General features: G+C 36.6%; 2 protein-coding genes across 12 annotated transcripts in view; one reads left to right on the top strand and one right to left on the bottom strand.

The window, feature by feature from the left end:
* Positions 1–27997, bottom strand: part of CYP39A1 (cytochrome P450 family 39 subfamily A member 1) — a 198767-nt gene that overhangs the window by 86161 nt on the left and 84609 nt on the right. The window contains exons 1-2 of one of the 4 annotated variants that reach the window (XM_077161980.1): positions 265–511; positions 1–111 (exon numbers count right to left, since the gene is read on the bottom strand). Coding sequence is in view for 2 of the 4 variants with exons in the window: in XM_077161978.1 (XP_077018093.1) it covers positions 1–177 (177 nt within the window). In the remaining 2 variants the exon portion in view is untranslated. Of the gene's footprint in view, positions 513–27997 lie in introns of those variants that run through there. The other 3 variants (XM_077161981.1, XM_077161978.1, XM_077161979.1) reach the window with 3 other exon arrangements.
* On the top strand, positions 81–27983 carry SLC25A27 (solute carrier family 25 member 27). 8 transcript variants are annotated; one of them, XR_013176137.1, is made up of 10 exons: positions 87–962; positions 2963–3154; positions 6881–6965; positions 10799–10921; positions 12185–12297; positions 17537–17621; positions 19101–19215; positions 21089–21187; positions 22320–22723; positions 23052–23149. XR_013176137.1 is itself a non-coding variant. In XM_077161990.1 (9 exons), exons 1-9 carry the CDS (start codon positions 857–859, stop codon positions 27675–27677), a joined length of 972 nt encoding a protein of 323 aa, XP_077018105.1. In that variant the 5' UTR covers positions 81–856; the 3' UTR covers positions 27678–27983. The 8 variants fall into 8 exon arrangements, 2 of the variants coding, with proteins under 2 accessions (XP_077018105.1, XP_077018104.1); XR_013176140.1 differs by lacking the exon at positions 21089–21187 and having other exon boundaries at positions 22320–22412; positions 22658–22723; XM_077161990.1 differs by lacking the exons at positions 19101–19215; positions 21089–21187 and adding an exon at positions 27606–27983 and having other exon boundaries at positions 81–962; positions 22320–22412; positions 23052–23154.

Raw genomic sequence — 27997 nt, forward strand, 5'->3', positions numbered from 1 at the left:
CTTGATTCTTGCTTTCTCTATAAATTCTAGCGGGGCTTTTCCAAACTCAAATCCAGCTCCAATCCAAGGAATCCAGCCCCTAATACATGGGGGTCGATGCAAATTCTTCCACTGAAGGAGTAACAAAAGAGCAACGCAACCTAGGATTATAATCACTGTTGGAGAAATTAATTCCATGTTTCTGACCAGGGTCTTCCAGAACAGAAAAGGAAAAAGCTCTCCTGGCCCTGCACTTGCTCCCTTTCTCTAGGCTAGGACATCTACCTGGCCTTCTAATCTTTCTACTGCAATTTCAGGACCTCGGTTGTACTCCGTAACTATCGCCTCTTTTCCTTGCCCCAATTTTTATGATTCTTGCATCACTGCTCTCGTCCAACTCCACTCATCTTTCAAGTTCCGACCCTGGGGAAACATTATAAAGGGGCAGGCCCCACCGAGGGTGGTACCAAGGCTAGGCCCGAGTGGGCGGGGCAGGAGTAGGACACGCCCCGTTGCCAAGGAGACCCTGTTGCAAACGGCGCAACTGTTGCCTCGCTCCCAGCCAATCAGAGAATGTGACCCAGGAGGTGCGGAGCCCGGTGAACTACGTTTCCCAGAAGCCTCGTGGGCTCCGCTTTGTTTTTTGCCTAGGGTGCAGGGGGCAGCAGGACCACTCAAGTCCGACGCTGGCTGGAAGGGCTGCAGGTTCTCCGGGCCTGGCTGAGCCCAGCGAGGGAAATGATCCCCGCCCCGCCACTCGCAGGTTGAAGAGCGGCGGTCCTAGGAGGGTGACAGGCCAGCCGGGGCGTGGGGCGCGGGGCGCGGGGCGCGGGGCGCCGGAGAGCAGGGGCGCATTGTCGTCCTGTCCTGCAACTGAATGTCGGTCCCGGAGGATGAGGAGAGGCTTTTGCCGCTCGCCCAGAAATGGCCCCGAGCGAGCAAGTTCCTCCTGTCCGGCTGCGCTGCTACAGTGGCCGAGCTAGGTACACGGCCGCCCACGCCTGGGCCTCCCCATCAAGTCCCCGGGGCGTCGCGGTGAGGGAGGAACGGGCGGGTGGCTTCGTTCCAGTTTGTGTGCAGTCCTCGAGGCTACGCCCTCTTCTTTCACACATGCCTGGCAGCTGTGACAAGGCCGCGACAAGGCCAGCTTCGTGAGGAGGAAGAGGGATTGAAGGGCGCTAAGATCTTTCATTCCAATTTCGTCTCTCGTCAGCGGTGTGTGCTTTTTAGCTGCACAAGCCGTCATTCCTCTTTAGGAATCCTTTACCCTCTCGTGAGGATGACCTTTTTTAAAAAACACAATCCACTTTTCTTCCTTACTGAGATAATCTCTGTTTGTGATTCATAGGTTTATACGACCTCACTGTATTATTGCCTTTTGGTTCCAAGTTGTGGATCCTTGTGAGACTCCAATGATTATCCTATCACCTACTCAACATCGGCTACTTACCTGACTTCTTTGAGCTTAACTGATCTATAATGTGTTTACTTTTCAGGATTCTGAGATGTTATTACTATATACATGCCAAGTGCAAGGCAGGTCACCCATTAATTGCAAAATTATTATAATTACTATAAAACTAAGGATTGAAAAGACCCACTTCAGACCTTCAGAGTTCTTACAGGCTGGTTGGGAGACAGACAATTATAATGTGCTATTTACTATTATGAAGCTATTATTGGATATTATATAAGCTTATAGGAGAGACAGTTGTATCTACTTAAAAGAGTCAGTGAAAATCTAAGAGGCCCTTTGACTCTACCTCAGCCACCTAGAATGGAATTATGATGACCTTGCATGAGCAGGTGGTGTCTCTTCCAAGGGTTCTGGAAGTAGATTGCCTTTGTGTTTCCTGTGAATTTTTCAGTGTGTATTTTAAGATTATCCTTACATAAAAAAAAAAAGCTCTGATGTGTTATTATTTGTAAATATTAATGCTTTGTCCTGTTCTAGAATGAGTTTATCCCTTATTTCCTGCTGAGTCAGCACATGATCTGTTGTTTTGCCCTCTATCCTCTTCTACTCCTGCCCTTTGGTGTCTGTGGTTTTTTTCTCTCTCTCCTCCTCCTCCTAAAGGTGACATGAAAAGTTTTCTATTTGTTGTTTTTATTGAATAAAAAAATTATCAACTTTAAAAAACTTTTTAAAGCAGAGTGCTGAATGATATTGTGTGTGTGTGTGTGTATATATATATATTTGTTGTTTTTAAATTGATTTTTCCCTCTGTGACTTAATGGTTTTTGTAAAATAATAAGGCCTCCTGTTAAAAATGAATTCCAGGAGGGAGAATGGAGATGGAGGGTGGGGAGATCAAAATATAGGATGGTTTGGAGTATAAAACAGTTCAAGATCAAAACCTGAGGCATTACTTAAGTATCCAGAAAGAAAACTGGTATTATTTTGAGAGAGGCATAGCCTATCCTAATATGGAGGCTCCTGTTTCTTAAGACTTTGCAGATTTCATATGTCAAGAAATCATTTCTTGAATTTTCTATATGCAATTAACTTCCATTTTAGGGAAACTGTTAACAAGATAGTAACTTTTCCAAAGACCTGTGATAAGATTTAATATTTTCCCCTCAGCCCTTCTTTTGGAAAAGGCACGGTTAGAGTTTTATATCAGGTAATGGTCACTGAAGACTTTAAGTCACATGTTTGTGAACGTCTCTGAATCAGGTCATTGCAGTTATTTAGAACATGCTGTGTATAAAGTTTTTTTTCCTGGTAATCTGCAGTGGTCTGGTACAGTGATTCTTAAATTTGCATGGGAATCAACTGATTTCTAAACCCATATCTACCTACTGAATTAGTAGGAATGGGGCCGGGAAATATGTCATTTTTAACAATCTCCCTAGCTGATTCTTACATATTCTAAAATTGGGGAACTTCTAACTATGTGGGGAAAATATTAGTCCCATGATTTTATAATTGTTTGTTTCTCTGAATGTTGTGGGTTTTTTCCCTTGTTTTGTGTTTTGTTAGCAACCTTTCCCCTCGATCTCACAAAAACTCGACTCCAAATGCAAGGAGAAGCTGCTCTTGCTCGGTTGGGAGACATTGCAAGAGAATCTGCTCCGTATAGGGGCATGGTGCGTACAGCCCTAGGAATTGTCCAAGAGGAAGGCTTTCTAAAGCTTTGGCAAGGAGTGACACCTGCCATTTACAGACACATAGGTATTTATCTTGATTTCAGCTGGTAAGTTTGCTATGAGTTTTGTGTTTATATCTCCTGTGTTTTTTTGTTTAACTGAGTCCAAAAGCTGCTAATATGATGAATGAATATATAGTCTCTTAAAAAGAGCAAAATTAACTGCCACTAGAAAACATTCTGTTTTTAAAGAATTATTGCCCTAAATTTTTAGAAATGCATACTGAGGTATCTAGCATACTGAGATATCTAGGGTTGAACTGTCATATAGTTTGTAAAGTACTTTAAAGTGCTTTTAAAAAGAAGATGAGGCAAATATAGCAAAAATATTAGCAACTGATAAATTTCGTTGATAGATCAGTTATATATTATTGCCCTCCCCTCTACGTGGAACATGACATCCAGGGGTGAAAGTCTCCCTGGTGACGTGGGAGATGACTCCCAGGGATGAATCTGTCCTGGACACCATGGGATCAACAATTCCATCCTGACCAAAAAGGGGAAAAGAAGTGGAACTAATAAAGTATCAGTGGCAGAGAGAGTTCAAATAGAGTTGAGAGGCTACTGTGGAGGTTGCTCCTATGCAAGCTTCAGTTAGACCTTACTACCTATCATAACCTGCCAAATCCCAACTGGGACCATTCCAGTCAATCCTAAAGAACACCTAGGGCAATATATAAGATTCCACAAGGGTTCCAGGCACTAGAGTAACTTTCCAGAAACCTACAACCTCAGATGGGTCCCTGGTCCAAATAAGTCCTGAAACCTATAGGGCCCAGCCTCTCCAGAACATCAAATAGTTCCATCTCCCTACCCCATATTAATGACAGATCCTTCCAATATGAAAAAATTAGAATGGCCACAGCCCAAACACCCCTAAAGAGAGGGATGGAATGATAAAAGGTGATGGTGGAGTTACACAGTGAAGATAGGATTTAACAAATGAATATGAATGTTGAATCATTAAATTGATATCTCTCTTAGTCTCCAGTATCTTCCAGCAGCTAAAAGTAAAAACCTAAAATTGTGAAACTGTCATCCATGTTAAACTCTGAAATATGTTCTACAACTAATTGTAGTGCTGTACTTTGTAATTTATTGCTTTTTTGTCTTTGTTATTTTTCACAAAAGATGGAAAAAAGTCAATTGTGATGGTAAATATTTAAGCCTTATAGCCACCTATATTCTGGAGCAGCTAGAAGGAAAAATCTGAGAGGATCATATGGTAGCTTATGACAAACTCTGGGATCTGTCCTGTACCTACTTGTTGAAGAGTGTTTTGAAAACTATTGCTTTTTTATTTCTTTGCTTTGTATGTATGTTATACTATACAATAAAAAAGTTAAAAAAAAAAAAGAAATTGAAGCAAATTTGGCAAAAATGTTAGCAATTGATAAATTTCATTGATAGATCAGAGTTATATAGTATTCTGCTTTTCTGTATGTTTAATAGTTTCTCTAATAAATGTTTTATATTGAACATAAAGTTTTTATTTATTATTTTTGTACTAAACTTTTTTAGTTTGAAATAATTTCAAACTTTCAGGGCACTTACAAAAATAATACAAATCCATATAGAGGACTACAACATCCCCTCCCCTAGCCAATACACAGATCCAACAACATTTAACACTTTGCCACATTTGCCATATCATTTTATCATTTATCCATCTATTATCTGATGGTATTTTAAGGTTAGTGTTGAAGTGGCACAATGAAATAGTCAAAACTATTTTTTACTAAGCTTTTTATTTCTCTAGACCCATTACATTTTTAAACATTTTTTATTGTGAAATATAGCATATATACAAAAAGCAAAAAATTCTGAAGTACATTGTAACAAGTTTTATAGAAAAGATTTCAAAGTTTGATATGGGTACAGTTCTACAGTTTCACAATTTTTCCTTCTAGCTGTTCCAAGACACTGGAGACTAAAATATCAATATAATGATTCAGCAGTCATATTCATATGTTAATTTATCCTGTCTTCTCAGTTATAATTCCTCCTTCTCCTTTGATCTTTCTTCCAATCTTTAGGGGTCTTTGGGGGCTGATCCCTCTGGCTTTCAAGACTTATCTGCCTAGGAACCATCTGGAGGTTGTAGGTTTCTGGAAAGTAAAATTAGTGCCTGAAACTTTTATAGGATCTCAGGTAGAGCCCTAGGTGTTCTTCAGGGTTAATGGGAATGGTGTTGGTTGGGCTTTGGCAAACTGGTAATTAGTAATATCTAACTGAAGCTTGCATAAGAGTAGCCTCCAGAATAACCTCTTGACTCTATTTGAACTCTCTTAGCTACTGATACCTTATTTTGTCACACATTTCTTTCCCCCCTTTTGGTCAAAAAGACATTTTCTAACCAATATTTTTAAAGTTTACTTTAAGAAAGAAAAATATAAATAATTGATATATTTTCTCCATTTCAAAAACTTTTAACAGGATTTAATTTTTTTATGTTCTTTAAAAATTAAAATATATCTAACTACAATGCTAAATCATTAGCATGAGTCTCTGTCCCATACATCAGAGTCTAGGCTACTATGAAAGAAAATATGGATGATTGTTTAATCCACTCTGGCAGCACATATGATTTAGGTCTCACTTACCCAGGTGACCTGACTAGCTATGTGGGCCTTTAGTCACATATAAAGAAAAATAGTGGTATGCCACAGTCAATAAGAACACTTTTCTGCTCTGCTTCCGGAGTGGAACTCATAAGGTTAGTGGCTACTGAATTTTCAGGTTATAGATAGATATAAACTTTGCTTCAAAAGAAGGTTGGACAAGTATGGCATTTTTTCCTCTATCTTCATAATATTTAACAAACGTGAAGGGATCTTTGATTAGAAAAGTGTCTAGTAGTAATATTTACTAGCTTAATATTTTTAAAGCTTCAGTTCTTCAGAAAAGTTAGAGTATTCATCATGAACTATCCAGAAGTCTGCATAGAGACTTATTGTATTGGCACTTTGTATATTTTTGGATATCTTAAAATACTTATTCAGACTTAACATTTCAGGAAAAGCTCCTATATGGATACCATGTGCTATTTTTAGTGTTTTCATGTATTTTACATTTTCTCCTTCTCATTATCTTTTTGTTTCACTTCGTTTGATTTGCATTTTGTTGACTATCTTGTATTATTTAACAGTTAAGTTTCATTTCATATGTTTAATACTTAGCTGAAGATTGCATTATATAATAACTTCTTCAAAGATATTATGGTTATTTATTTTTAAAAAACTGCCTGCTGTATCCTAAGCTCTATAATAGGACATATAGACGAATAAAAAGACACAGAACATACCTCAAGGAGCTCACAGAAAGTTAACCAAGAAAATCAAATTAATTTCAAAACTAGAATAAATGCCATAACAGCCATATATGCTTAGATATCTCTGAGAGGACAGAGAAGGGTGATAGGAACAAAGTCTAGAACATTAGGGAAAATGTCAGAGAGTAAGTACATCCTGGAAAACATGTTGTTTGAATTGAGTCTTGAAAGACTAGGAGACTAGGAGGTGACAACAAAGCAGGGAAGGGAGAATCCATTCTAACAAGATTGGACAACAAGTGGGAAGACCTAGGCTTAAAAGAGCATGGCACATTTGAGGAAACATCAAGAGGTCCATGAGGCAGGAGCATAGGGAGTATAAGACAAACAGAACTAGAAAGGTAAGCTGGGCAAGATCAGAATGTCCTCTTTTATGAAGCATGTAGCTGAGTTCATCATTTTAATGATCTGTTTTACACAGTATATTCTGGAGGTCGAATGGTCACTTATGAACATCTCCGTGAGGTTGTGTTTGGGAAAAATGAAGATAAGCATTATCCCCTTTGGTAAGTTTTGTTTTGAAATAATATGCTATCCAAACAACAAAGGTTTAGCTAGTAGATTTATATAAAATTGTGCATTTGTACCAAAATTGCTTTGTTATAGGCTTAAAATAATAGTTATAATATAAATGCAAATAATTAAATATTTACTACACATTGTATATAGACATATATACATACTCTATATTTAAATTGTATGTATATTATTTGTTTTATATTTTAATATTAAAATAAATCTTACAGAGCACCTTCCTTGCTCCTCTTTCCATTGAGAACCTCTGAGCTTTCGAGTCAGAAAAAGGTGGATGCGAATTCCTGCTCCAGTACTGTGTACTCTGAGAAAACTACTTCATCTTTTTGATCATCAGTTTTCTCAGCTATAGAAATAATATCTACCTAACAAAATCATCAGGATTTTGTTTTTGTAGAATTAGATAAGATGATGAATGTAAGTGCATGTCAATTTTAATATTTATAACAAATAGAGGAAAATAGATGACTGCAGATAATATATATAAATAGAACTCCTAAAACTTTATTAGAAAAGAGAAAAAACACAATGGAAAAATAGCGAAAGGATATCAACAGCCAATTCTTACAAAAAAAGAAATATGAATGTTCATTAAACGTGAAATGTTCAGCCTCATCAGTCATCAGGAAAATTAAAATAACTAAAATTATCTCTTAGTCATTAAACTCTTTGTGGAAATATAAGTTAGTATATAGCCTTTTCTGAGCATAAAATATCTATTAAAATTTTTAAATGTGAAATCCTTTGACCGAGTAAGTCCTTATTATGATTATAATCATTCAGAAATACTTAGGGTAAAGACATACACAAACATAGACACACATACAATCCACATATTCAGCAGTACAAAATATTTTTGAATTTAACTTCCCCATTTGGAGAATTCCTGACATTCTATAAGCAGTGGGGACAACCAAAGCAATAGGCCAAGCCCTCAATCTTGGGGTTTGTTCATATGAAACTTATCCCCCAAAGGACAGGCTAAGTCTGCTTAAAATTAGGCCTAAGAGTCACCACCAGACAACCTCTTTCGTTGCTCAGATGTGGCCTCTCTCTCTCAGCCAACACAACAAGCAAACTCACTGCCCTCCCCCTGACTATGTAGGTCATGACTCCCAGGGGTGCAAACCTTCCTGGCAACGTGGGACAGAAATCCTAGAATGAGCTGGGTATCAGCATCAAGGGATTGAGAAAACCTTCTAGACCAAAAGAGGGAAGAAAGAAATGAGACAAAATAAAGTGTCAATGGCTGAGAGATTTCAAACAGAGTCAAGAGGTTATCCTAGAGGTTATTCTTATGCATTATATAGATATCACCTTTTTAGTTAAGGTATATTGGAGAGGCTAGAGAGAAGTGTCTGAAAATGTGAGCTGTGTTCCAGTAGCCATGTTTCTTGAAGATGATTGTATAATGGTATAGCTTTCTCAGTCTGACTGGGTGATTGTGAGAACCTTGTGTCTGATGCTCCTTTTATCTATGGTACGGACAGATGAGTAAAACATATGGATTAAAAATAAATACATAATGAGGGGGAACAAATGCTAAAATAAATTTAGTAGATTGAAATACTAGTGATCAATGAAAAGGGAGTGATAAGGGGTATAGAAAAAAATAGGGGAAACAAAGGCTAAAATATATTGGGTAGATGGAAATACTAGGAATCAATGAGAGGGAGGGGTAAGGGGTATGATATGTATGTTTTTTTTTCTTTTTACTTTTTATTTCTTTTTCTGAATTGATGCAAATGTTCTAAGAAATGATAATGGTGATGAATATACAACTATGTGATCATATTGTGAGTTATTGATTATATACCAAGAATGGAATGATCATATGGTAAGAATGTTCTTGTTTGCATGTTGTTATGTTCAAAATAAATAAAAATATATATTTTTGAATTTAAATATCAATTTGGAAGTAGTTAAATAAGTTTTATTTACATAGGAAAACGTAACTCAGCTATTGAAAGAATGAGGTAGGTTTTATATGAAAAGATGTCTATAATATTTAGCCATAACTATAGGAGAACAGAAATAAGCAGGCTTTCATCTTCCAGGCCAAAGTCCTTGGTCTTAATTTTGAAAAAACCATAATGTCCTAAGTATACTAATTGCTTTCCCATTACTAGTGATGGAATAGATTATTAGTCCTTGCATTGGGAATTTCCTCCTAAAGGGAAAGGTCTAAGTAAGAAGTTCAAAGGAAATATTATATTGTGAAGTCAACTCTCAGAATGGGTTGGCTTCATATCCATTTGACCCAAAACTATTCATTCAGCCAATAGGTGTTTTGTAAATTAAAAAGTATAGTCCCTATAGTTAATACTAAGACTGTAGTAATGAAAAAAAAAAGCCCTTACCAACAAACTGAGCCTACAGTAAAAGAGATGGACACATGGACAGAATGATGTAAAAATTACAGAGAAGAGAGTGGTTAGAAGATTTGCAAAGAGAAAAAAAATTGAGAATGTATTGTGTTCATCCTTGTGTGGAGAAACAGGCACTCTCAAGGTTGCCAATGGGAAGGTGAATTGATAAAAGTTCTATGCTCAACAATTTGGCAAGATCTATCAATTGTTATGGAAATGTTCGAATTTCTAGTTTAAATTTGTGCTGATTAAATAAATGATGGTATTTCTCTAAAATGGAATACTGTGAAAGTATTAAAAAGAATGAGGCAGCTCTATATGAACTGATAGAAATAACCTTTAAGATATACTGTTATGAAAAAGTCTAAGTACAGAAGTATACAACTTGCTATTCTAACATTTGAGCTTTTAAATAGGTATTTATACATGTATGCTTATGTGTACACAATTTATCAAATGTAAGTTACTGGTTAAGAGTGTAGATTCTGCACCTAGACTGCCCAGATTTTTATCTTGGCTATACCACTCACTGGTGTGATCTGGGCTGTCATCTAACTGTTTGATACCTCTGTTTCCTCATCAGTAAAGAGGACAGTAATACTATGCATAGGGTTGATATGAGGATTAAATGATACTTATGAAATGCTCAGAACATTGCCTGACAGAGTTAGTTAGCATTCAGTGAATGCATCATTATCTATGGAAAGGCAAATAATAAACTAGTAATTGTGATTGCTTGGCAGAAGGGTCCTGGGAATAGGGGACAGATGGAGGCTTACTTTTTACTTTATAACCATTTGTGCCCCTTCAAAAATTTTTACAGTGAAAGGAAAAAAAATACCTCATTTCCCCAAGAGATGATTGCAGTAATCTAGGTGAAAGATGAGTGGAGCCTGGACTGGGACAAGAGCAGCAGGAGTAGAAAGAAGAGAATGGATTCAAACCATATTTAAGTATAATAGTCTAGACTTGACCACTGTTGGCTCTAGGAAATGAGGAGAAAGAGGAGTCTAAGAACAGAAAGAGTTTCTTCAAAGAGAGGAGTTTCCAAACCCTTACTTTTGAAAACTACTAAAATAGTCTTTTTTTTAAAACTTTCCTTACCAGCCTTTGTCTGTTAGGCTGATTACATCCATGGTGTTTTCACTCCCCAATGGACAGAATTAAAATGCAATTAAATTATCAGTTCAGATGTTTATGTCTTTAAAGCAACTGTCCTTCCTATGAATTTAATTTCAACTCTTTGTTGTCCTGTAATCTTCCATTAAGTAATTGGAAAAACCATTTACCTTCCTCTGTGATTTGTTTGGGTTTATCCTTTTCTTCACTTTGTCTTAAATCTCTTATCCAGGGGATATACCAGCTTGGTATTTGGTTCACTACAAAATCTATGAAAGTAATGGTAACTTAAAAATTTTATATCCCTTTACAATTAGGAAATCAGTCATTGGAGGGATGATGGCTGGTGTTATTGGCCAGTTTTTAGCCAACCCAACTGACCTAATAAAGGTTCAGATGCAAATGGAAGGAAAAAGGAAACTTGAAGGAAAACCATTGCGGTAAGTTGTCCAGTTAACTTTCTTTTCTTTCTCCTTTGTCACTATCATATTTTAAGCATTTACTTAATGGACTCATGCATTTTTTAAACCCAATATTCAGTGAAGACATTAAATCTGAACCTTCTAATTTGGAATCTGTATTCATTAAGAGGAGTGCTAAGCTGTGTCTTGTCTTCGCACAATAAAATGTACATGTTCTCTACCAGAAAAATTATACGTTTGGATAGCTCTCTTCTGCTTTTCCCAGCCTAGGCAGTGAGAATTACCCCTTGTTCTAGATTGATATTGTTTAATCATGAAAATCTGCCCTGACTGTGAATACCCAGTTTTGCCATTGTGGTGGCTTAGCATTGTAGAAGTCACTTTACCTTTTGTCTCTTTAAAAAGGTCCTTCTCTAAAGGTATTCATGACAGTTAAAATGTCTGGCTCATAAGGTGCCAAAAATCTTGTTTTCCTTCCCTTTCTCCCTGAAAGAAGGGAAATAGCAAATTGTCCCTGCCTCCCTCTTCAGCACCTTTCCGCGTACATCTTGAGATCCTCTTTTTCCTAAGTTTTTTAAAAGTTTTTTTTATGCCTTTTGTGGTATAAAACCCTTCTATTGCATTACCCTGCATTATCAAAGTATACCTTTCTTTAAAGGCTTCATCTTCAACAATTTATTAAGTATATAACTTAGCTAGTTTCTCCTAGGAAAGGAGCAAAACCTTACAGACAGATAGATCCTCCTCCCAGGAAAGAAGGAAGTGCAGGATGACATGTGCTGAATAAGAAGGGACTTTGTTCCTCTGAGTACTCCTGGTCTGCAGCAAAGCCAGAAGTGAAGGAGGTTTTGAATCCTCCTTTGGGAAGTCACCACAGCTACCTGCTCCCCTCCTTCTCTAGCTGACTCAGTGGAAAATGAGTTTGCTATAGCTTATAAAGATTCTCATAAAAATACTTAAATCAGGGTGGTGCGATGGTGGCTCAGCAGCGTAATTCTCGCCTGCCATGCCGAAGACCTGGGTTCAATTCCTGGTGCCTGCCCATGCCAAAAAAAAAAAAAGAAATACTTAAATCAAATATTAGTCTTTTCTAAAGGATTAAGTTTATCTGTAAATTTGACTTATGTGGAGTGCTTTAACTCCTAGCAATTCTGAGTAAATGCTGGATAAATAATATGTTATTTGACTCCAAATTAAATCAGCTATGCGTGAGGTTTATCCAATTTTATTTCATATATAAAATATATAGACTTTTCACATTTTCATTATTATTTTCCTTAGATTTCGTGGTGTACATCATGCATTTGCAAAAATATTAGCTGAAGGAGGAATACGTGGGCTTTGGGCAGGCTGGGTACCCAATATACAAAGAGCAGCGCTGGTGAATATGGGAGGTAATGAAAACTTTGTTGAATTCTGAGAAGTCCTAATTGTCTTCATAGTTATAATTATAAGCACTATACAGGGAAACAGATTTTTAGGTTTTACTTTTATTATTTGAATAGTATATCTTGGTGACAGGATTATTATATGTTATAATGTCATAATTGAATATTTTCCCTTGAGCTCTTTCTATTGTAATATGCAAAAAAGGGTTTTCTAAAATGGGCAAATTATGGCAGAAAGGAGGTGAGACCAAAATATTCCCGAGATTTTTCTCTCCAGCCTAGATAGACCTAACTCAAAATTCAAACTGATATGTCCAATTGTCTGATGGATATCTTATCCAGTCTAGCCAAATCTTCTTTGGTAATCCTGTTCATATTCCTACATAATCTATTTTATACAGCCAGACACCCAAAGCTGGAGACTTGAATATTTCCTTAATGCATCTCTGTGTCTTCCTCTCCATATTCAATTCCTAATTTTTCTATATTCTAAGTATTTCTTGAAAGTTACCAATACCTCCTACTTTAGTGTCCTTAAAACTACCATTTCTATAATAGTAGCCATTATAACATCTCAACTAGACTACTGCTAGAGCTATCTAACTGGTATCTTCTGCCATCCTCAAATTTGTACCAGTATCCAGAGTAACATATCTAAAACACAGATCTGATTTGTGTAAAACATACAATATTACTGGTGCCTTTTAAAACCTTCACTGGCTTGTCAGTGAAATGGAAATTTCGAAACATGACTTAGGAGTTCTACATAATCTGGCCTGTACTTGCAAGAAATTGTGCAACTTATTGATTTGGGAACAGAAGTGAAGCAGAACATCATGAGCAAAAGCTTCTCCTGAATAAAGGGCTGTTCTTTACCTCTGTACTTTGTCCTCTTCTCTCTTTTTTTAACTTAATATTTTTTCCTGCAGACTCTTTCATATCAGTTCAGGTGGCCTCTCCTCTAAGATATTTTTCCTGAACTTTCCACAACCCCTTTCCTCATTGTATTAAATGTACTTTTATGTGTTTATACGGAATTCTCTATGCTTATCTCAGTTCTTGCATGTAACTCATTTAATTGCTTTCTACTATGTATCTGTCTCCTTCATTAGATTATGAGTTCCTAGACTGCAAGGACTGTGTTCTCTTCATCTTTACCTTCTTATTACTTCATATATAGCCAATAAACATTTGATGAATGAATGAAATTATTCAAAATTTTGTGATTCTGGGTGGGCCATGGTGGCTCAGCAGGCAGAATTCTTGCCTGCCATGCTGGAGACCCAGGTTCAGTTCCCAGTGCCTGCCCATGTAAAAGAAAGAAAAAGAGAAAAATTATATGATCGTAAGAAGTTGGTATTTTAGTTTATAAATGCTGCCAGAAATGTAATATACTAAAAATGGGTTGGCTTTTATAAATGCAATTTATTAAGTTACAAGTTTGCAGTTCTAAGGCCATAAAAAGACATTTTCTTTCCATATACAAAATATATTCATTCCATTAAATATCACAAAGCCTAAATCCATTTCAGTAACAATTCAAATACAACACAAAGTCAAAAACAGTACAAAATCTCATCAAGGTCAGTTACAGGCATGGTTTATCCTAAGGCAAAATTCTTCTCCAGTTCTGGACCTGTAAAACTCAGAACAAATTATCTGCTTCCAATATACAAAGTAGGAACAGTCAAGGGATAGATGATCCCATTGCCATAGGGGAGACTGGAAGGAAAACAGGGGTCACTGAACCCAAACAGTTCCAAAAATCTGCAGGGCAAACTCTATTAGATTTCAAAGTCTGAGAGTCATCTCAGGCCTCAGCCTCAGGGCTTAAGAAAGTGGCAGCCCTACTCTTTCTAAGGGCCTTCGCTGAGGCCCTGTTCTTTCCAAATGCTGGGGTTAGGGGTTTAACCTTAGGGAACTTTGGGGAGACAGCCTTTTTCTCAGCTCCACTCTTTGCAAGCATCAAGACAGCACGGGCTGTCTGCCATCTTGGGGCACATGCTCATCCCTTTCAGAACAATGAGGCAGCAACAAGGCTCTGCCCAAACCCCCAAACGAAATGCTCCACCCTCTGAGGCCTGGGGCACCAAAACTCTTCCTGAACATCAAGGCAGAAAGTCTACCCTCTGCCTTTTAGGCAAACTCACCCTCTCCATGTGTATAGGTGGGTCTGCTCTCCTGGTCTGAGGTTTCCTGGCTTCAGACCTTAGCTTCCATGGTTCCGCCTTTGAAGTTATTTTTTCTTCCATTTGTCCTTTTCTGTCCCTTTTAGTCCAGACTGGCAGTGGTTCAATTTATGGAGACCCCACAAAACTCTTGTTGGTTTTCTGTGTAGTATACTGGAATCATACCCACTAGACAATATGACTTTCCACAAATCCTTTCTGGATAACCCCATCTCCAATCCTGGCTTGTCCTATAATGGCTGAATGGTTCCATATTTGCGTAAATCTTCACATGGGGCAGAATTTTCTGGGGTCTCCTTTTTGGGGAGCCCAGAATTTTTCCAGGCCATCAATTTCTGGTTTCTTTGTACCCAACAGTGCAGTTCTCAGTTTATCTCTTTGCTATCACATTTTACTGTAAGCTGCAAGGAGAAGCCAAACTGCATTTTCCACATTTAGTTTGGAAATCTCATCAGCTAACTACCCAATCTTGCCACTTGTAAATTCTGCTTTCCATCTAACTACCAGTAGTCATTTTCCCAAATTCTCTGCCAGTTTAAAACAAAGGTTGCTCTCCTTCCAGTTTGCAATAACACATACATTATTTCTGTTTAAGCCATTATCAGAAATATCTAGAATCCACATCTCTACCACCAGTCTCTTCAAAGCATTTTAGGCCTTCTCTATCATGATCCTCACAACTCTTCTAGAATTTTCCCCTTATTCACTTAAAGAGCCATTCCAACATGTTTGGTATTTGCAAACTGGAGCACCCTCTTCTCTGGTACCAAAATCTGTTTTAGTTTGTTAATGCTGCTGGAACTATAATATACCAGAAATGGGTTGGCTTTTATAAAGGAAATTTATTAAGTTACAAGTTTACAGTTCTAAGGCCATAAATATGTCCAAACTAAAGCATCCCAGGAAAGATACCTTGACTCAAGAAAGGCTGATCTGGGAAGGCACATGGCTGGCATCTGCTGGTCCTTTAGCTTCTGGTTTCAAACAACTTCCTGGGGGCATTTTATTTCTGCATCTCCAAAGGTCTCTGTCTGTGTCAGCTCTAAAGCTTTTTCCAAAATGGTTCTCTCTGGACTCTTATTAAGTGACCCACCTTGAATGGGTGTAGACACATCTCCATGGAAATAACTTAATCAAAAGATCCCATCTAACAATATTGAATCAGGATTAAAGAATTTGGCTTTTCTGCAGTATACAATAGTTTGAAATTGGCATAATTGGTAAATATCACTTTGTTTTTCAAGAAATCTTCTTGATTGTAGTTCCATAATTCATAAAATCTAAAATTCATGTCTCTCTTCTGAATTCCAGCTGTCCACTCAGCATCTCCACTTGGGTATCTCAAATAAATCACTTTAATATGTCCAAACCAAACTCATTTATCAAATCACTTCCTTCTCCATTATTCGTAATTTCAAAATATGCTACTATCATTCTTTCATTTATGATAAACTGGAAATCTAGGCATGATTCTTTCCTTTTGCTTACTCCTCTTACCTAATTAGTCATCAAGTACAGGCAGTTCTATCTTCTATTTATATCTCAAATTCCTCCACTTCTCTCTATTGCTGGAGTCACTCCTTTGTCCAAGTATTATTTATCTTTTCCTACTAGAATTCTCTAAAAGCCTCATAACTTGTCTACCCTTATCTACCCTATGGCCATTCTGCCCCTACTGTACCTCTGAAACTGCTTTTTTCAAGGTCACCAATGCCTATCTTATAAAAAATTTAAAAAGTGTCAATTCTTATCTCCACCATCTCACAAAAATGGACACATTATCTTTCAAACTACTGAGGCCTAAAACATTGCAGTCATCCTAGATTCCTCTCTTTCCCTTTGTATCCAATCTGCTAGCTAATCCCATTGACTTTTCCTTTAAAATCTATCAAAATGTTAAAGGTTCCACAAGTCCTTGATTCAAGCCACTGTCATCTACCAGGATTACTGTCATAGTCTTTTCCTAACCTTCCTTGATTCCCTACAGTCTACTCTCAGCAGAACAGCTAGAGTGATCCTTCTAAATAGGAAATTGGGTCATTCACTCCTCTGCTCAAAACCTTTCAGTGGCTTCTGATGCTCTCCTGGATCTGGACTCTGCCATTCCTCTGGCCCTTGCTTACTCTGCTTCTGCTATACCAGTCTTCAGGCTGTCCCTCTAACATACCAAGCTGGTGCTTGCCTCCAGAACCACAACCCATACTGTTCTTTGGCCTGGGACGTTTTCTCTCAGATATCTGCAAGGTTTATTTTCTCACACTTTCTTTAGGTGTCTGCCCAGATATCACCTTATCAGACAGTCCTTTCATGAACACCACATTTAAAATTCATATATACAATTCCTCCCACCCTCAGGGACTCCCTATCCCCTTTCCTTACCTTATTTGTCTTCAGAGCACAGATACCATGGTGTTTATTTATTAATTTTTTATTAATTATCTCATCCCCAAAAGAGAGCAGGGATTTTTGTTTTGTCCATGGCTCTTTCCCCAGTGCCTAGAATAAGTACCTGGTACGTGGTAGACACTCAGATATTTGTTGACTGATTAAAAGTACCCTTCCTTTCTTATTTCACTATGTTCCAGTCTCTGTATTTCAGTGAAGGTAATCTTTATAAAATTGCAGTATTGTAACAACACTGCCCTATTTAAAACCCTTCAATGGCTCTTCTCTATCATTAGAAAAAAGGATAAAAGGTTTGATGTGGAATAATGTTCAGTATCTATTGTTCATAAGTGACAAAATTTCATTTGAGAATCTTGCCTGTGCTAGGCTAAAAGGGGAATTTAGGGCTCAGATTCTGAAAAGTTCATGGATTGAGATGACTTTAGGCACAGCTGCATGGTATTTAAATGATAGTAATTGAGTATCTGCCTCTCTTCCTCTTTTTCTTTTATTCCCTCCATCTGTACCTCTGCTTTCTTCTCCTTGAGAACAAAAATGTTATCTTTCATCCTTGTACACATTCCTACCCCAAGTCCAGCACAGCTCCTGACATAAAGCATTCATTGTTGAACGAATGAATAGTTAAACTTTCTTTTTCTTTCTATTTCCAGATTTAACCACTTATGATACGGTGAAACACTACTTGGTTTTGAATACACCACTTGAGGATAATATCATGACTCATGGTTTATCTAGGTAAGTGATTATTTTAGATTGACTCTAATTTTTTTCTGTATCACCTTTCCTTCCATTCTTGGTATAAATTCTAATTTCTGGGCTCTTTTGAGCTGGAATCTAATGGTATCATCCGTAGAGAAAGGGGTTAAAACATTTATAAAGGGAATTTTTTTTCACATTTGTTACAGTTAAAAATGGGGAAGAGACACACAGAGGTGCATGATATTTCAGTCTAAACCTCCAAAGATATTTGTATCTTGATGGGGCCATCCCAGGGTCAGGTTCTAATGATTGACTCTGCAACTGAATTCAACACATATGTTCAAGCAATTTTTATTTTAAAGGCACCATACAAGCCCCTGCTATGGGTTCAAAAAGAGTAATCCCAGCTCCTGCCCAGGGAGCTTACCTAGAGGGAAAAACAAGACAAGTATAAAAACATTATATAGTAAATGCAGTAAATAAGTGATTAGTTACTATAGTGTTCAGAGAAGGGAAAGAAAATAACTACTTAGAAAGGCCTCACAAAGGAGGTAGAATTTGATAAGGATTTTGAGAGTCAATGGCTGTTGACAGGCAAAGAAAGACAGAAAGGAGGGCATTTGAGGAAGGGCCTGTACCTTAATCTCATTTGCAACACAATTTCAAATTATCAATAAAATGAGTTACTTTACAGGTGGCTAGTGTCCGTAACACTTCAGTGATTTCATTTAGCTTCCTTTCATGTTTCTAAATTCTAAAGCCCTTATGCTATTTGGACAAGTAAAAAAGTGTATTCATACTGTGAGATCCAGTACAATCTGGAGAATAAATAAATATCCATACACACACACACTTATATATCCATCTTGATTCCTAATTTCAGTCCAACTTAATATTCTTAGAGTAGTTTTTCTTCTTTCCACCTCTTCTAAAATAAATGTTATCTTTGTTGCTACTTGGGCAACCTTTTTTATGTATGTTCACTCACTGTTCTTTCCCACTCCAAACTCTTATGCAGGCAAGTTTTCAAACTACACCATATTTTATCTAGCCACTTGTCAGGCATCCTATTTCCATAGAGAAAACTGAGGACTTTAGGTCTCCTCCATCCTTATAAACATATCAATTATATTTGTAAACATTCTCATCTTCCCTCCCCTGCTGTCTTTATGCATGCTGTTTCCTCTGTGATATTCTTTTACCCAATTTCTACCCAGTCACGTCTTCTGAAACTTTCATCTTTTAAGATGCTTCTCTGTTTCAGTGTTCTGATCTACTAGGGGACTAGGTAGTCAAGCCTGACCTTTAGTCTCTCATAGATAATACTTCTGTTTCTTTTTCACTGAATTTCTACCTATATGTTCTTTGAAACATAGGATTAATGGCTTTCCCTTAAGGTATAAATCAGCCAATCATACACTACTCTACAGATCTGTTTTGAAAAGACGAGATTTTCTATTACTATATTCCAGCTCTAAATCTGAAATAACTGAGTCTTATCACTCTCTAATATAGGTTTCAAGAAAATGGGACGATTGGTACTTAAAGAAGATAAAGTTAGAACAACAAGGAAATATGCCAGAGAGATGAATTAAAAAACAACAACAACAACAACAACTGCCAAACAACAGTGAGGATATCATGTAGATTTAATATAATGAATTTGTAGCCTGCTAGCTCTTTTTGGTTCAGTATTGAGCTCCACCACTGGATCAGGTTTTAAAACGAATTGGTATGAGTATGTATGGTATATAAGTCAGCTCAGAATTTGCTACGCAATTAAGCAGTGCAGGGTGATCAAGTTAAGCAAGTAGTTCTGGACGCTGTGTCATGGAGGCTTGATGGTGAGCAGTTGTACAATTAGAGCTCTACATAAGCCATCCATCTTTGAGGAAAGAAAGAGAAGTCTGAGATGAAGAATAAAAACAAAAAATGTAAATAGAATGAGGTCTTGGGGTAGGGCAGCAGCAGTAGAAGACTGTGGCCAGGATTTGACTGAAGTGGTAAGGCAGATAGGATGGTGTGTTAATAAGAGAAGCAGAGGGAAGGTGGGGGTTGAATTAATGGTTAGGAAATTATATAGAGAAAAAGGACCATGATAATCCTCTTTTTTTCTCTTTTTAAGTCATAGAGGCTAATAGAAGTAAAACTATTATGGAAAGGACCAGTTTACATTGTGTGAAGATCATATATTATTATTATTATTATTATTATTATTATTTTTAACATGGGCATGCACTGAGAATCGATCCTGGGTCTCCGGCATAGCAGGCATGAACTCTGCCACTGAGCCACTATTGCCTGCCCTATATATTATTTTGTAAGAATTTGAGAATCCGAGAGTTTTGCCACGCAAAGGAGGACTCCAAGAGACGTTCTCTCATGCAACATGCAAGGGGTTTATTTTCCACACATGTGTGGGTCTCCCTGAACACGCAGGAACAGAGAGACCCCCGTCTGAGTTTGCAAAAGCCTTTTTAAGGGGTAAGATGAGGGGGGTGGGGGTTGAGCATGGGTCACAGGTGCTGTTTTGCAAAAAAGCAGATAAGAACAGTTTTACAATAAGCATTTCTTAACAGTTTTACAACAAGTAATCTTAACAAGTAATCTTGGCGCCAGGATTGTTTATCTTCAGCCTGATGGGGCCCATAATTCTTTTCTTTTCAACTCACACCAAATGTATAGCGGTGAATATAAGATGACACAAATGTTTTTGCTGGGTATTTCTGTTATTCAGAAGCTAAAATATATGTAAATAGCTAAATTAAGCAGGAAAAATAAGCTACTACTAAGCTTTATAAAATCCTTCTTTACCTAAGAAAAGTTAGCTACTGTTTAAGCTTTATAAAATCCTTCTTTACGTAAGAAAAGTTAGCTACTGTTTAAGCTTTATAAAATCCTTCTTTACAATTTTAACAGGATTTATTAAAAGCCAGGGTGTGTGGGTGGTTTAGTAGTAGAATGCTAACCTTCCATGTGGGAGACCTGTGTTCGATTCCTGGACCATGCACTTCCCAAAAACAAAACAAACAAGCAAAAAACAAGCAAATAAAAATTCAAAAATGGTACTGCAACAATGGGATACTGATAGGGAAAAAAATGAAATGTGATCCCTGTTATACAGCATACAAAAAAATTAATGATAATAAACTTTGACCTTTGATTAATAAGAAAGAATATAAAATCAGCGGTCTTCAACTACTGCAATAAATATAGCAAAACAGTTAAGTTCTTTCCACATAGGCAATGCCTATTATGTGGACAGAGATCCAACAAAAGTTATATACACATTTTTTCATTAAAACAAGATGAACAGAGTATTTTTCAGGCCATTGCTGGGATATATAAATAGGTTATATGGTTTTTTTCTCTTAAATAAAGTGATTTTGTCTTTGAGTTTTCAACCTTGAACTGAAAGAGAAAGAAAGAGTTTTTGCTACAGCAGTTTAAAATAAGGGAAAGATATGAAGATTCCTAATGCAGCTTCAATTTCTTTACCACAGAGCCTTCAGAGATTTAAAGACAGACTACTTTTCAGATTCCCATAGTCCCTGTCTAAGGATTCATTACTGTCAACTTGGAGGAGCTGAACCTTCCATTCTGTATGATTCTGGTTAATCTTTTGTCATCATATGTCTTTCTCCTGGAAAAGTTTAAAACAGTAGATGGGTTTTCAGCTTACTGAATTATGATCATATTCCTGTATTGCCTCTCTGACATTATGCCCCCATATGTAAAGAAATTCTAGTGGTTTCTTTATTCCCCAATCATTCATTTACAGATTCTCTTTTGATTTAACTCCCTAGCAGGTCAACCACATCCATTTAGTCTGTTTTTGAGCAATTAACAAGAAAGTCTTTTTCAGGAAGGAGTGATTAACCTTGTAGGGTAACCTTGTGAGAAAAAGGGGGATCAGCAGAAACTATTCAAGACTTATGCCTGGGAATTAGTTGAAAGAAAAACATTTTCCAATTAGATAGGAAAAGTTTAGTAAACACAGATTGAAATAGGGGCCAAAGTGAGTTTTTAAAAAATATTAACCAAATCATGAACTTTTTCTGCTTAAGTCCTCTCAGTGACTTCTGTCACATACAGAATAAAATAAAACTCCTTTAAACTTGCTTCATGGTCTGATCCCTGTCTGCTTCTCTAGTCTTTCATCAGCCTGGACTCTCTCCCTTTTTTATGATGCTACAGCCACACTGGTTGCTTTCAGTCTCTTAAACTCACTACAAGTATTCTAGACTTTTGCATAGCTGTTCCTTCTGTTTGCAATGCTCTTCCTCCAAGTATTCGCCTGGACACTTCCTTCACACCACTTAGGTCTCTGTTCATCTGTGTCCCTTACTGCCAGTCACTCAATTACTTCCCATTGTATTACCCCATTTTATTTTCATCATAGCATTTATCATTATCTGAAATTATTCATTTCTTATCTGCCTCCCCCAGCTAGAGTGTAAGCTCCATGAGGACAGGGTTGTATCTCTCTTGTTCACTGCCTAGAAGAGTGCCTGATACCAAAAGGTACTCAATGCATATTTGTTAATTGACTAACAAATTTTTTTTCCTAATTCTAATAAATTAATTTAGCATTAATTTTAAGCTAAAAGCATTAAGTAGAATATTAGAATAATATATCTAGCATTCCATTCTTTCTAAATATAATATTCCCTTTTCTTAAGATTTAGAAACTGCTACATATTTTTCTTCAATTTCCCTTATTTGTGTCTATAGTTTATGTTCTGGACTGGTAGCTTCTATTCTGGGAACACCAGCTGATGTCATCAAAAGCCGAATAATGAATCAACCAAGAGATAAACAAGGAAGGTATATAGAAAGTCTCCATATCCATGTGTTTGAATGTCTGTAATAATACTGTTTTTAAAGATGTTCTGTATTTATTCTTGATAGAAATGTATTTGTGTGTTTATGTGTTCAACCAGGAAATTGTTTTTATGCAATTACCTGCTCTTTGTCTGATGGAAATGTACTATGCATTTGAAGAAGTAATCTACTTTACAATCATATTGTTTAGAAACAAGGTATTCATTTTGACTTTATTGTTTTCAAAGAGTTTTTGAAAGCATACTCTGCTGAGAATTTACAGAGCATTTTCTTCAGAGGCTTATGACTTGCAGGTAATGTGGAGAATTTGATTTGATATAAAACAGTACATTCTGTCTGGAAGAGATCAGGTGGAATTAATTCTAAGGCCAAGAGTGGGATGAATCAGAAGAGTCACCCTAGTATATATCTTTAAGCTCAAAAGAAGTAAACAAGAGCTGTAGAACCACAAATATTATTTGTTCTAAACTCACTGGAAATATCTAATTTATAATGTTTCCTTAGAAGATATTTTCATTTTCAATTGATATATCCTTTTATATAATATGATTATTTACACCAATTTTATTTATACAGATATTTATGCATTAGAAATTTAAATTGTTCATGTTTTCTTTTTAGAGGACTTTTATATAAATCATCAACTGACTGCTTGATTCAGGCTGTTCAAGGTGAAGGATTCATGAGTCTATATAAAGGCTTTTTACCATCTTGGCTACGAATGGTAAAGTTTTTTCCTTCCTTTTTATTTTATTTATATTTAAATTATTTTAAATTTATTAGCATCTTCCTTTCTGTTATTTTTTGGTATGCCCCTCCCCAAATCAAGGTCCTTTGTTTTTTTCCCACCTCTTTTCAGAGTCATATTACCTTCCTTAGGAGAATAAGGTAAATAATTCATTTACATACAGAAATGAATATGCAGATAGCCTGTTGTTTTAGAGTGAATGCATAGATTTTTTGCAATGTAAAACATTAATTATTCTATTTAGCCAAAATACAATTTGAGACACAAGTATTCAGATTTCACACTAGAGGCCATTCAAATGAAAATTTAACTTATTTTCAAACAAAAATTGTTACTTTGATCAAAAATGTTACTTTATCCAGTAATCCTTGCTATCACAGAACTCTGCTTAGTAAGAAAGCATTGCATAATTTTTTTCTTTTTGGTAGAGATGCTGTTTTTTAATGATGTGAGCTAAGATGTAAGATTAGATAGATTTGTTTAAGTAACAGAGCAAATATAATAAAAACAAGGTATTCAAGTTTTTGTAAATTAGAAAGTATTTAAAAGAAGATGCAATATGAGTTTAGAAATTCAAACAATCAAAAATTAGCACAGCTCGTTTCCCAGACCATGCAACCCCCCCCCCCAAAAAAAAAACCTAGCACAGATAATATCAATTAAGCACCTATTCCATGCAAAACCCTGTTCTAAGGACCTGGCTTTGGGATGAACAAGATTGTTGTAGCTTCTGCACCTGTGCTGGAGCTTATGCTCTAGGTGAAAATAAACAGTGAATAAGAAACTATAAGTGATGAGTGTTATGGAAAGAGGGCATGGTGTCATAGAAATATGTAGCAAATAAGTACAGCCTAGGCTAGGAGACTGAGAAAGCTTTCAAAAGAATGGACTTTTAGCCAGATAAGGAGGGATAAAAGGAACCTTCAAGAGAGAATCGACAGGGAACATGAGGAGTTAAGGAACCTAGGTACAAAGACCTGGAGGACAGCGGCAAAGGGAGAGGACAGAATGAGGCAGAGACTAGATATGGGAGGAATGTACGCAATGATGGAAAACTGCCAAAGGATTTTAAACGGTGCACTGGCTTGATGAAATCTGTATGTTTAGAAAGATCATTCTGGCTGCCATGTGGGTTGGGAAAAGGGCAGGAGTAGTAATAGATGAGAGAGAATTGTGACTTAGACCAGAGTATATCAGCAGGAACAGAAGAAGATGGATTCAAACAATATTTAAGAGGTTGAGAAGAGAGAGAAGCATGACAGATTAGTTGGGATTGAGGCTGGAGAAGAGGAAAAGTCAGGCTTTCCTTCCAGATTCCTGTCCTGAGCAAAGCATGATGATGTAATTTCCTAAAATGGGGATCATTTGCAAGGAAGAAGATTTGGGAATAAAACAATAGTTCAATTTAAGATATGTTAAGTTTTTGATACACATAGAATAGCCAAATAGAGATATGTAGATGACTAGCCTAATATACAGGTCTGACTCTTAAGAGACAATATGGGAATGGATTTAGATTTGAGCATTGCCTTCATATAGAAGGTAATTGATGTTATGGTAATAAATTACATCACCAACGGAGATAGGTATTTATTTATTAACATGAAGTTAATAGCCAGATCATTTGGAAATATCTTCTGTTTGATTTGGGCTTTGAAGGATCAGTTGGTAGTTGGCAGGAAATGGGAGGGCATGAGCATAGGCATCAGCCAAGTGTGGGCCTAATACTTTTTGCAAACTTCAGTTTGGCTGGAGAATAGGTCTTTAGGGGAGAGTTGGTCAGATATAGGTTTAGAGAAGTACTTAAGGACCAGGCTGAGAAGGACTTTGTGAGCCTAGCTAAGCAGTTTAGGTGTAACCCTATAATCAGCAAGCAGTTATTTAAGCATGAGGACAATGTGCTACGATTCATTTGGGGACAGTATTACTTTGGCAGCAATATAAAAGATAACATTGCAAGTTTGAAGACCAGGAAGGAAGTCCTGTCAGTGGTCTAGTCAGGAGATGACTATAGAAATGAAGAGAAGATAGATTCTAGGGATGATCATGGTTAACTCTATAGGACTTAGTAACAGATTATATGTGGAAGGTGAGTAGGGAAAGAAGGAAATGGTAATTTTTATGTTTCTTGTGTAAGAGACTAGGAAGATGGTGAGATCGTTCAAGAACACAAAAGCAGGGCCAGGAGGAGATAGGGGTAAGAAGAATACAGAGAAATGCCAGGACCACTTAATCTTACCTATTTTCTTTATAGGAGAGACTTGGGAAGTATAAATGAAAAAAAAAAATGAGTACTTAATATGTGATGAGCACTGTTTAAAGCTCTTTATGTGCATTAATTATTTTTAAATATTACAAGAACCTAGTAAAACAGATGGTGTTATTCTCATTTTTAAGTTGAGAAAACCATGGCTCAAAAAGGTAAAGAAAGTTGATCAAGTTCATATATCTAGTATGCAGAGCTGGAAACTGATTGCGGTTCTTTTCAAATCTAAACTTCATTTTCCTAACTAATACAGTATATCAAGTTGCTCAGGATCCTGCAGCTAGTTATAGATGTTTTAAAAGAAAATAGACAGTGTGTGGTAATGGAGAGATATTGCTAAAGAAAGCCTAGCTAATGATCAAAGATTACTAGGGTGTCATTACCTTGTTGATTTCCACCATGCATGACCCTGACCCTTGGGTTCTTAGTAAGCTGACTGAGCAGCACTGGCAAGTGAACCAGCTTTGCAAATACAGTCACCTTAGCTGAATACATTGAAAGTGGTCGGACCATAACATCTTGTTTGTTCATACTAAAAACGTAGTTGGCAAGTTACCCAGACACTTAAGTCCTCTGGACGTTATGTTTCCACCTATATTCAAACTTTATGGGAAACCAAGTTATAATCAGAAGATTGTTGGCTGAACATATAGTCATAACAGGAAGATCTTATTTGTAAAGTTAGTATTTAAGAATGTCAACTCAAGAGCCATTATGTGTTCAGCTCCACAATAATAGGCCTGGAGAACTATTCTTTTTCTCAGCTATTATGGCAACAGGCAGAGCAGAGGAGCCAATATTGGTTCATATTCACATGGACTATTTACATTGATCACAGCTATCCCAGTGAGGAAATCAACAAGTAAACAAAGTGTTACACATTGCTCCAGCACATCACCTGGCATATCCTATTTACATACCATTCATATTCTTTAGCTATATCATCTCCCTCTCTTTAACTTCTGTTAAAAAAACCAGCTAAACTCCATCCCAATCCTTTGTGCTGAGTCCCTGATAAATATGTATTTCAATTGCATATGGTTTGGTTGCTATAATCTCATTAATATAAGGAAGAAGTCTGATTACCAGCACAATTAGGAATGATTGTATAATCCATTTTTAACTAAGACTCTGCCTCCTTGATCCAACTGCAGTTATATCCTTAGTTCACTTCAATTTTGCTTTCTCAAGAATGTGGTATCCTCACCGCATCATATTCCTTTTTTTCATCTGTGTGTTCATATATTCAACTGACCAAGAAAAAGTTCTCCAGGATCTGCTATTTAGTGAATCTCAGCCTACCAATATAATATATTCAAAATTGCCAAACACATATGACATAAATATTTCTTTACAAACTCTCTAACCAAATGTATTTTATATTCTAATTGCTAAAGCTTAATTCTCTAATATGGTAGAGTGCCTCTCTGATCAGTATTACCTGTCCGAGGTAACTTTTCTCTGATGGTTGATTCCAATGTTTTTCCTGTGATTTCTCTCTGCCTTTAGCTTTCATATCTTCTATTGTTGATAACTCTTATTCCCTAATAATTCCTTTAGGTCTAGATATACCTTCATTCAAGTGAAAGTCTAGTCTTTCTGGCCTGGAAGCTCTTTTCCCTACTTAATGTGAAAATTTAAATCTATGCTGTGATATATTAGGTATTGGTTTTATGGCCTAACCCTTAAAGAACATTCTTTCATCTTCCTAATTTTCAAGTTCTTAAGAGCTTCATTTTATTGCTCCATGATACATATGGAAAAGTGTAGCCTAGAATCCACACATCCTGAGGCCTGACCCTTTAGCTAGTCTTATTCAGTAGAAAGAACCTGGGAATGGAAAAGCTAGATGCCCTTGGTCTAGCTCCACATGTGTGAATAGGCATATGAACATTAACCCGCAATATCCTTATCTGTAAAACAGGAGTGTTAATACCTTTCTTTTCTATATTGTTGTTTAGAGAAATCTGTGAGAAATCAGACATGAAATGCTTTGTAAATTATAAAGTGCTTTACAAAGGTGAAATATCAAAATATTTTATTTCAGCCACAATAAAAAAAAAGATTCCAAATGACTGGGTCATTCAAAGGTGTATATGTATATGTAGACTATTAATAATTGCTTTGAAATATGTACTAACTTCTTTGGTTAATCTTTCAGACCCCTTGGTCACTGGTGTTCTGGCTTACTTATGAAAAAATCAGAGAGATGAGTGGAGTCAGTCCGTTTTAAGCCCTTAAAGATGCAGACCAGTAATACAGTATTCAGTATCTTTGAAAAATGGGCATCTGCAACATACTCCCCCTGTTATTTCTACCTCTTTAGGAAGACACTTTACTTCATAGAGACTGATTTATAGGGGGCAGCACTTTATTTTTCTCTGGATACCCAAGTTCTCTTTGACTCCTTCTTTTGTCTAAAAGCAGTCTGCTCGGATCTCACAAGGCTACCCAAGGAGACCCAGCACAGCATTTTCTAAAGAAGAATCCAACTCTGACAACTTTTACCTTGGGCAAGATTTGGGCTTCTTTGAGATGCTATTCTATGCTGAA

This window comes from Tamandua tetradactyla, chromosome 5 (genome assembly GCF_023851605.1).
Source record: "Tamandua tetradactyla isolate mTamTet1 chromosome 5, mTamTet1.pri, whole genome shotgun sequence".
Classification (NCBI taxonomy): domain Eukaryota; kingdom Metazoa; phylum Chordata; class Mammalia; order Pilosa; family Myrmecophagidae; genus Tamandua; species Tamandua tetradactyla.

What these genes read in the sequence shown, in the direction of transcription:
- SLC25A27 (XM_077161990.1), top strand. Translation starts at nt 857, where the DNA reads ATGTCGGTCCCGGAGGATGAGGAGAGGCTTTTGCCGCTCGCCCAGAAA. An exon ending in CTTGAAGGAAAACCATTGCG is followed by an intron (nt 10,922 to 12,184) that starts GTAAGTTGTCCA and finishes TATTTTCCTTAG; the next exon opens with ATTTCGTGGTGTACATCATG. An exon ending in TACCATCTTGGCTACGAATG is followed by an intron (nt 23,155 to 27,605) that starts GTAAAGTTTTTT and finishes TTAATCTTTCAG; the next exon opens with ACCCCTTGGTCACTGGTGTT.